The 9427-nt window shown below is 52.0% G+C and overlaps 1 protein-coding gene across 1 annotated transcript; it reads left to right on the top strand.

Moving 5' to 3' along the window:
• The first annotated feature begins 217 nt into the window (after nt 1-217).
• On the top strand, nt 218-9029 carry dyrk3 (dual specificity tyrosine phosphorylation regulated kinase 3). Its single transcript, XM_037490824.2, has 6 exons — nt 218-1109; nt 2821-2930; nt 5506-5711; nt 5818-6121; nt 6249-6665; nt 6746-9029. The coding sequence occupies exons 1-6, from the start codon at nt 1067-1069 to the stop codon at nt 7475-7477; spliced, it is 1812 nt and encodes a 603-aa protein (XP_037346721.2). The 5' UTR covers nt 218-1066; the 3' UTR covers nt 7478-9029.
• Nucleotides 9030-9427: the final 398 nt, after the last annotated feature.

Below are 9427 nucleotides of genomic sequence, written 5' to 3'. Positions count from 1 at the left end.
ACTCCATATTCCACGTGTACAACCACGTACATCAAATATTAACCCTCCATTAACTACTTAACATGAATGGCCGAAAAGCCGAGAAAATACGTATATCACTGGAGCACCCTCGCGTCGCAGAGCTCCGTGCGGCCGCTGGGGGGCGCCCTCCTGCTGGCCGTATGGATGCTGGCTAAGCCCCGCCCCGCCCCCTCCTTCCCCCGCCCGCCCGCCCGCCTGCTGCCCTCCGGGCACACCGAGGACTCCCTTAGCAACAACTCACAGCCGCGTCGAATAAAGATACTTCCACCACAGTGAAGACGGATTAAAACACCGCCGCTTTATTGCACCGAGTACAGGCGACGCTGCTTTTTTTCTCTCTCTCGTGCGGACGCGGTGCTCCGGTTGTTTCGATGGGGCTCGAGCACAGCTAGCGAGCTAGCCTGTTTTGGCTAGCCACCCCCCACCCCTCCACCCCTTTCACCGAAGACGAGCGAAGCTGTCCCCCGAAGCAGGGCAACAGTCGTGGGGGGTTCAACCCGAGCGGTAGCATCGCAGCTCGCTTAACTACCAAGTCAGCTAACCGGTAATAAGCACGGGAATGGTGCTCGGGGTCGATTCCCTGTATCGACAGAGAAAGGCGAGGGGCGCACGGGTCAGACCACTCGGCTGTGATATTTGGACTCGGGCGGTTTTTAACACAAGGAGCGGCTGTTTTCGTGACCGAGCGAGCTAGCTGGCGAGCTAACCGAACGGGAAACGACCCCCCCCCCCCACCGCCTCCTCGGCGTGTTTTCTCCCAGCCGCAGCCAGCACCGATGTCAGCCGGGGCGAGAGCAGCACGCTGAAATCATCCGTTTAATTAACACCAGGATAAAGTAAAGCTCGCCAAAGAGGGGAGAAAGAGACGTATTATCAAACAGCATAAACGCTCGAGACATCGGTGTCGTTAACGTTACTTAACTTTGCTACGTTGATCTAGATTGAACATTTTCATTTTCCCACTTTGTTTTCGTCGGAATTTTTGTTGTTGTTTTTTTTTTGTTTTCTTCTCTTCGGATGCTGGCATCACAAATCAATTGTAACCATGATGATAATAAGCAGAAAACCAGAGGGCCCGATAGCAACAGGTAACGTGAACCCGTAAACGTGTGTTTGTACCCTTTTGTTTCCTGCACGCTGTCGACGCATCGGCCGGGCTTGGCTTTAAAGGGACTCGACCACTGGCTGCACGGCACAGGCGTGCGTTTCAGCCCCCAAGGAACTGCATGTAGAGAAACGCCCGATGCCTAAAATGCATTGATGGACTTTGATTTTTTTTATATTCCTCCGCTCCTTGTTTAAATGTCGCGTCGCCCCGTGGACCGATGTCGCTGCCGTGGGTATTTCCCCAGAACAACATGTTTTCTTTTCTTCTTCTGTGAATGTTTCTAACGCTTCTGGTTTGTCGGCCACTGTTTCAAGTTGTTTCCAGGGGGATCCTCGTTATAATGATTTCACTTATGTGGAACCTAACCTAACATGTCGGTTTGCATGAGTTAAGATCTTCAAAGAATCACCATTAATCCCCCAACTCTCTGTCAGGGTTCACATTGTGTGCAAAGGGGACATTTTGTCCAGGACACCAGAGGAGAGAAGGACCAGAAACGGTGACTCTACCCCTTCCGCACCCTCGCGTTTTACCACACATGCATGCCTGGTTTTCCAGCCTCAGCTGGGCATAAAGGGCCTTCCGAGATCCAACGACCAGCTGTAGAATCTCAGGCCGTGGCTCCTCTTTTTTTAATTTGAACTTTCCCCCTGTATAGAGTTTGCTGCTGATGTTTCACAGAGAGCGCTGAGCCCCCGCCGAGCAATAATTAGGCGTTTGCCCGAGTGGCTAATGAGGCCCCTGCCGAGTGTTTTGTGTGGGACCCTAATGCTTCTGTTTGGTGCGTTGTGCAGGTCCAATGCATCCGTATCCAAGACAGCAGGTCTATTCCCTCCCCAGGGCCGACGACACTCTTACGGGTCTAGTTGAAGAGAACACCAAACCTACTGCCGAGTTAGCCATCGCAGCCGGGTACTTGTGTTTCAGGGGCAGCTCGCTGGCTAAATGGCCGTTTGAGACCAACAGCTGGCTGGTGGAGGTTTTGTCATTTGAGTCGATGGCGTCCCAGGTGCTCCCCTCGTCGGCTCGGCTCGATGCCATGGAGGTGAGGTGAACTCGCGCTGCACTATTGAGCGACCGGCGCGCGCCCCTCCCCGCGTCCTTCCACATGAGCTCTATATCTGAGCACACCTGGTGAGTGCAGTACATGACTCGGCCCCGAGCGAGGAGACGGAAAGGTGCTGTCGTCACACCGGCATCTGTTACCCCCATTAGGCCAATAATACCACTTGCAGCGCTAGCGATCTGGGACCCTAAGCCCTCTCTAAGCCGGCCAGGTCGGATCTCTGGCCCTGGATACAATGTATTGGGACACAATAGTTACAATGGGTGTATCTGCTAATAATGGCCCTTTCACAGCGCATGTGGGTCAGGATGTTGTGGCAGACAATGCACATTCCCACCAGGTTACAGACACCAGATATGAGGGGGTCTGCCGTGGTGAGGTTAGCTGCTACGAGGTCGGGCCTCACAAAATGATTTGTTTTATTCATTGGAACCGGTAGGTTTGATTGATGGTGTAATCAGTGGGACTTTGCCCGCCTTAAACTAACGGGATTGTCTCCCTCTGTGGAGATTAGATTGCGTTCTGTATGCGTTGCCTCTGAGCGTCATCCCAGAGTGCGTCTGTGTCGCAGATTTCCATGATTCCACATTCTCATGCCTGTTTGTTTGTTTATTTCTGGTTTCAGCACGCCACGGTGATGGTCTGTATGATTCCTATATGAGGACAGACCACATCCTTAAGGACGAGGCGGATACAAACAGTCCGTCTGGGCTGCCCCCCATGCCCAAACACACAGTAAGTGTACACACACACACACACACAGAGTAGACAATCCCTATTTCCTGTGCCGGAGCACGCTCTGTCTCCAGACATCCTGTTCCTCAGAGAGATATTCCCCTCTCAGCCATGTTGCCGTTTCTCACACTGCTTCTTCTTGTTTCAGTCTTTCTTTGCAGCCGCATCTCGAGTCCTATCTTTTATCTCCAACTTGTGTTGTCCAGTCAAGCTTTTTTTTTTTTTTACCCCTCAATGACAGTAACGTGATCATGTGAGTAATATTGATGGACTGCCTGAGGGGTAAAGGAGCTGTGTGTTTCAAAGAGGGAGAGTCCCATTAATGTGCCAAATTAGCTGAGTTGAAGGAGCCATTTTGTGTCTCCGCCTAAGGTAAAGGCTGAGGTTCAACAGCAACTACCGACCGTGTGAACACCTGCAGTTTGAATATGCAAAGAGCTTTCAAAGGGATGCAAACTCACCAGACAACAATAAACATACTGTGATATTGCTGCAAAGGCAAATAACTCATCAGAGAAATTCCCTGGTTTTATATATTGTGAAGATTTATTCGACTTGAAAATGTGACCCACAAACCAAATCACCAATCAACCCCCCCCCCCCCCCCCCCTCTGCTTCTGTCTCATGTATTCCTCCTATCAGTGCGGCCCGCCGAGTGGTTAGGCCTAGTTTTCTCCCTTTGTGTTTTCTGTCACGCTCACAGAGGCAATACCCTCTGTAGAATGTGACCGACAAGGGCTGCACGGCGAGTGCTCCGCGTGGCTTCGTGCTCTACTAAAGTAATAAACCAAATGTCAGCCCTGTTCTCTGTCAGAGGAAACAAATAGATTGTAGTAGCACGCAGCTGCGGGGCTTCAATGCTACGACAGGCGGTGCCTCTGAGCCGACCTGTATGCGCCCGAGAGAAGGAGAACAGCACGCCTAGGTGTTTCTCTGACCGCAACCAGATTAGCCGTCTTCCATCTGTTGCGCCCTGCAGATTTGCACACAGAGGACTCGCCACCTTCAGTATTACTCGGCGGTTAAGGAGCTTCACGCTCCTAACGGAGGGTTTTCGTTGCCAACGCCGATCACTTTGCAAACTGTCCTTCTCCAATTAACCTCCCCCCTCGCCCAGTCGCCAATCAATAATCCATATGTAGAAAAGCGTTGTTGTTTTTTTTTTTTTTGAGGCCAGTGTTTGTTTCCCGGGGGAGGGGGCTCAATCCATGACATTCACTGTGTTTGTAGAACAGCTTTGGGACAACAGCTGCGTGGGATCCTGGGTCAGCAGCAGGGCTGTTGTAATTTGTTAGGACTATAGGGTTACATGCTTGGCAACTCGTCCAAGCATTCCAGCACTATTTTTGGGGCTCGAACCTACAACACAAACACATTCCGGGCTCGGTCCCGTCTACTTGGATCGCTCAAAATATGCTTCCTCGTTGCGTTGGCCTGGTTTCAGGCCGAAGATGAAGCCACGAGGCGCACGGGGGGGAGGACAGCAGTGGGAGAAAAGAAAACATCAGGTCTCAAATGTCCCGTCCCGCAGCTGGGGGAAACCACACTGCCATCAAAATAATGAGTGCTCATGTAAATTAGAGAGAGAGCGCTATAGAGCCCAGTAAATGCGTCTCTCTATGCCTGCATATAGGAAGACGGCGCTGAGCTTGTCACCGTGTCTCATTAACAGCCTTGATGCTTCTGCGGTACAACTGTATAATCTTAACTCTTAATGACTGTCATTTCCCGTGAGCTCCATCATTTTGTGGAAGGTTCTTTCCGCTGGTGAGGGAGAGCCGGATGGTGAGGTGGAAGGAATTCCTGCAAGACTCTAGCTTCCTTAGAACTCTGAACCTTTCGTGTTCGGTGGATGTGTCATGTTTTTAAAGCTTCTCTGCTGATCCATTCAGAGAGGATTGCAGAAATGTAAATGCAATCCTCATCACTTAACTGGCCGCTACTTCCTTGCTTTTGTTTTGTACACTGTTTCGTCATTTGAGCCCTATTCAAAATATTAGAAATCCTTTTCATAAGAAGCTAAAATCAGGACTTTCTGAATTGAAGGGTTATTGTAATGCCGAACCAATGATTTGCTGTGTCTCCTACATAATTGCCAACAGCTGGCATGTGGGTCATTTTGCTTGAGTTATTTTTGTGGGCGGGCCTGTTATTCTTTTCAAATTCCTGATGGATTGGATCTAAAAAATCCAGCTGCCTGCTGGACATGTGGGCCGCTACCAATCATTCTCTGAGCTAGATCTACTAACTAGTTTTATTTTTCACTTTTGCCTGCAAAAAAATCCCCAGAGGCTCATTAAATCCATTCTCTCTATGAATGCGGTGTCTTTAGTTGCTTTTCTGTACAGTAGCTCCCGTTGGTGCAGTGTGCTCCCAGTCAGTAAATGGACATGGACAACAACAGAGACGTCCTCTCTTCATCCCGTTGAATGCATTCATGCGACACAAAACGACTAGACGTGGCCTACACAGTGCAGTACATGGTCTACATTCTGTTCAGAGACTGAATCCGCTACACTGGAGGCATCTACTAATGGCTTGTTCGACCATTCTCCCCCTCCTCTTTCTCTGATAGGTTGTCAGCAACAAGACTGTGATGAGGGAGCAGGTCACTGTGCGAGGCGGCCAGCTAAAGGTCAAGTACCTGTACGAAGACGCCGCCAACAACCGGAAGGTCAACGCCATAACCACAGCGGCCACTCAGAACAGCGGGACCACGGGCGCGGTGTCCAGTAAACCTACCCCGGGCTCAGGGCTGTCCAAGGAGCACAGTGTAGACAGGTGAGGAAGATACAAACATCCAATAAAAAACGTCTTTCAAAGCAATACATTCGGCAAAAGCCTAGTCGCTCACCGTCATGTTCCTCGCGTGCTTGTTTTGACGCAGCACCGAATCCAGTAAGGGCCCCGGGGATCCCTGCGGTCCCAACGCAGTTGCGAATGGAGGGGGCGGCGGAAAGCTGTGTGGCCCCCTCACTCCCGACCAGGCTCTGAGACTGTACCGATCTCAGCTGACCACCCTGGAGCAGGCGGAGATCCACTCCTACCCAGACGTCTTCTTCGTGGGACCCAATGCCAAGAAGAGGCCCGCCGTCGTCGGGGGCAACAACAACTGCGGCTACGATGACGAGCAGGGTGGATACATCCACGTCGCCCATGACCACCTGGCGTACCGCTACGAGTTCCTCAAGGTCAGACCCATGGACTATCATTTTGAGGCGTGTTTGTAGGCTGTCACAATCACGCGTCCATAAAACGAATGGCGTTGTTTCTCGCTGACCTTTAGCCCACTCTATATTTAATCTGTCTTTCTCACAGATCATTGGTAAAGGTAGCTTTGGCCAGGTGGCGAAGGTGTACGATCACAAACTGCAGCAGCACCTGGCTCTCAAAATGGTGCGCAACGAGAAGCGCTTCCACCGGCAGGCGCAGGAGGAGATCCGCATCCTGGAGCACCTGCGCAAGCAGGATCGCAACGGCACCATGAACGCCGTGCACATGCTGGAGAACTTCACCTTCCGCAACCACATCTGCATGACCTTTGAGCTGCTGAGCATGAACCTGTACGAGCTCATCAAGCGCAACAAGTTCCAGGGCTTCAGCTTGCCACTGGTCAGGAAGTTTGCGCACTCCATCCTGCAGTGCCTGGAGGCCCTGAGCAAGCACCGAATCATCCACTGCGATCTGAAGCCGGAGAACATCCTGCTGAAACAGCAGGGACGCAGCGGCATCAAGGTAAGACACCAGATACCTTCACACGGTCGGACCCGCAAACGGATTCCCACACTGAACCTTTGCCCTCTCGTCCCCGCCAGGTGATCGACTTTGGATCCAGCTGCTTCGAGCACCAGCGGGTGTACACGTACATCCAGTCCCGTTTCTACCGGGCCCCGGAGGTGATCCTCGGCTCGCGCTACGGCCTCCCCATCGACATGTGGAGCTTCGGCTGCATACTGGCCGAGCTGCTGACCGGCTACCCGCTGTTCCCTGGCGAGGACGAGGGCGACCAGCTGGCCTGCGTCATGGAGCTGCTGGGCATGCCTCCGCAGAAGGTCCTGGAGCAGGCCAAAAGGGCCAAGAACTTCATCAACTCCAAGGGCCACCCCCGCTACTGCGGCGCCAACACCTTGCCCACGGGGGCCACCGTGCTCACGGGGTCCCGCTCTCGCCGCGGCAAGATGAGGGGCCCCCCGGGGAGCAAGGAGTGGAGCGCTGCACTCAAGGGCTGCGAGGACCCCACCTTTACTGACTTCATAAAGAAGTGTTTGGACTGGGACCCGTCGTCGCGTCTCACACCGACCCAGGCCCTCAGGCACCCGTGGCTGTATCGGCGCCTACCCAAGCCCCTCCCCGGGGCCGAGAAGAGCCACGGGCCCCCGGTGAAAAGGCTCCCCGAGCACCACAGCACCTCCTTCCCCTCGATCCTGGCCAAAGGGGGGCCCGGCTTAAGCAGCACGGCCGTCAACAACAAACTGCGGAGCAACATGTCGGGCGACTCAGGGGACGCCATACCTCTTCGCACAGTCCTACCCAAACTTGTCTCTTAAAGAGAGAGAGCCCGGTGATCTCCTCTCTCCTGCCACCGCGTCCTCCTCTGCACTCCTCGGGAGGAGGCGGAGGGCAGGGCCAGGTGAAGACTAGGTTTTAAAAGTCGTTTGGTTGTTCTTTTATTTGTTTTCTACTGAGGTGTCGACGCCCCCAGTTGATGGTTTTAATATTAGCTGAGCAGAGAGAAACAGTTTTTATATAGATTTCCTTGAGCGGCTGTGGAATTTCTGCATACAGGCGGGACTGAGGTTTGATTTAGGCGATGCTTTTAAATAAAAACCCTCCGGTATGAGTGGACGGACCGCTTCGTAAATGAGCAAATGTTTTGTAACCTGCGTGCGTTCTCACCCGCACCGTCACTCGCCTCACTTCACAACTCTTAACACTGAGAGGACGGCTCCCTTTTCATGGCAAGTGTTTGAGTGACACTTGAAAAGGGCTACAGAGATTATTCTTCTCGTATTCGAGCTGGCAAAGCAAAGCTTCCTTCAGCTAACGTGATTTGAATAGAAGGAAACGAACCGGGCGGTAGTGTGTGGGCCCTGCGCACACTGTACAACAGGAAGGCCTTCACACAGGGTTGGCATTATGTAGTGAAGAAGAAGAAGAGGAACCCTCACTCCTCGCTCTTTTACCAGGCCCTCGCTGCGTGCACGTCTGCGACGTTGGCATGTGCGTGGGCCTCGTGGTGCTCTGCGGGTGGGCGTGTCAAGACGGTGCAGGACCGCGGCCCCTCCCTCGCCCCGACTCCCCGACGTGAGGGAAGATTCTGGAGGGGGGGGGGGTAGCTCAGACGTCACACTGGACGCTTCACAAACCGAGAATGCCGCGTACATCTGGCTCACATCTCTTCCCGGGGAATTGGGAGAGATTTGAGAGGACGGACCAGTGACAAAAGAGGGGTTTTTATGGTACTGCACACAGACTCGTTTCTCAGGGAGATATACTTGATACATCCCGTGATCTTATATTGTACTCTGTTCACCTTTCAGTCCGACCACGGATGAGCGTGCATGTACTTCCTGTCCGTTGAGAGAATGCGTCCACTCGTCCATCTGCATGCTCCACCATCTGACCCAGATTCCCCCCCCCGCCCCATCATCATTCTCTCACTCTTATGTAGGGCAGGGAACCTCTTAACTCACACATGTATATCGTGAATTATGGTGCTGTCCAAAACGCACACAACCACACACACTGGCGTCAGGTGCACGTTTCGTGGACCACACCACTCAATGAGTTCTTTCTCTTGTCCCTTGTCCCCTAAGTGAATCTGTCAGGGATTTCTACTTTTTTTTATTTTTTTTTTATAGAAGTGATTTCTATTTGCTATTCAGTCGAATATCAGAGGATGTGAAAGCTGAAAAAGAGAAAGCAGTATACTGTCATGTTGTTCCTAGTGGTGTGCGTTAGTAGGAGGGTGTTTGGTGTTCCAGCATGAAATCACAACCTGTTATCAGACTGAGTGACTGAGAAGAGAAACTGTACAGTTACCAAATGAAGTTGTGATAGTTTCTTTTCCTAAAGAAAATAAAAATGATTATTAACTTACGTGTGCTGCTCTGGGGTGATTTCTAGTTTTAGTTATTGATGAAACTATCTAGGTCACCCAGGTGATTGGATGACCCAATCCAGTCCCCCGCTGTCCTCTTAGAGAAGAAGATTGACCCATGATTTTTAAAAAATGAGTTCTGAGGAAAGTTTTGATAATTTGATGTACAGAAATAGCGAGACAACAGATCAAGAGAAAAGTTCCTCTTAAGCACCCTAATGTTCCACCTGGGGCCTCTTGTGGATCCAAAGTGTCTCCAGGCGGCCCCTGGTTGGGACATTCAGTGAACACGGGGACATGAGTCAGTGGCCTGTGACTTGGCGGCAGCGTGTGATCCTCACACAGACGTGTTCTCCTGCAGCGCCGGAGAACCGCACGCTAACGTAGACGTGAGGAT

The sequence above is a fragment of the Pungitius pungitius genome, chromosome 8, assembly GCF_949316345.1.
Source record: "Pungitius pungitius chromosome 8, fPunPun2.1, whole genome shotgun sequence".
NCBI lineage: Eukaryota > Metazoa > Chordata > Actinopteri > Perciformes > Gasterosteidae > Pungitius > Pungitius pungitius.
Note: the sequence above shows the minus strand (reverse complement) of the source record. Positions and strands in the feature narration are given on the sequence as shown.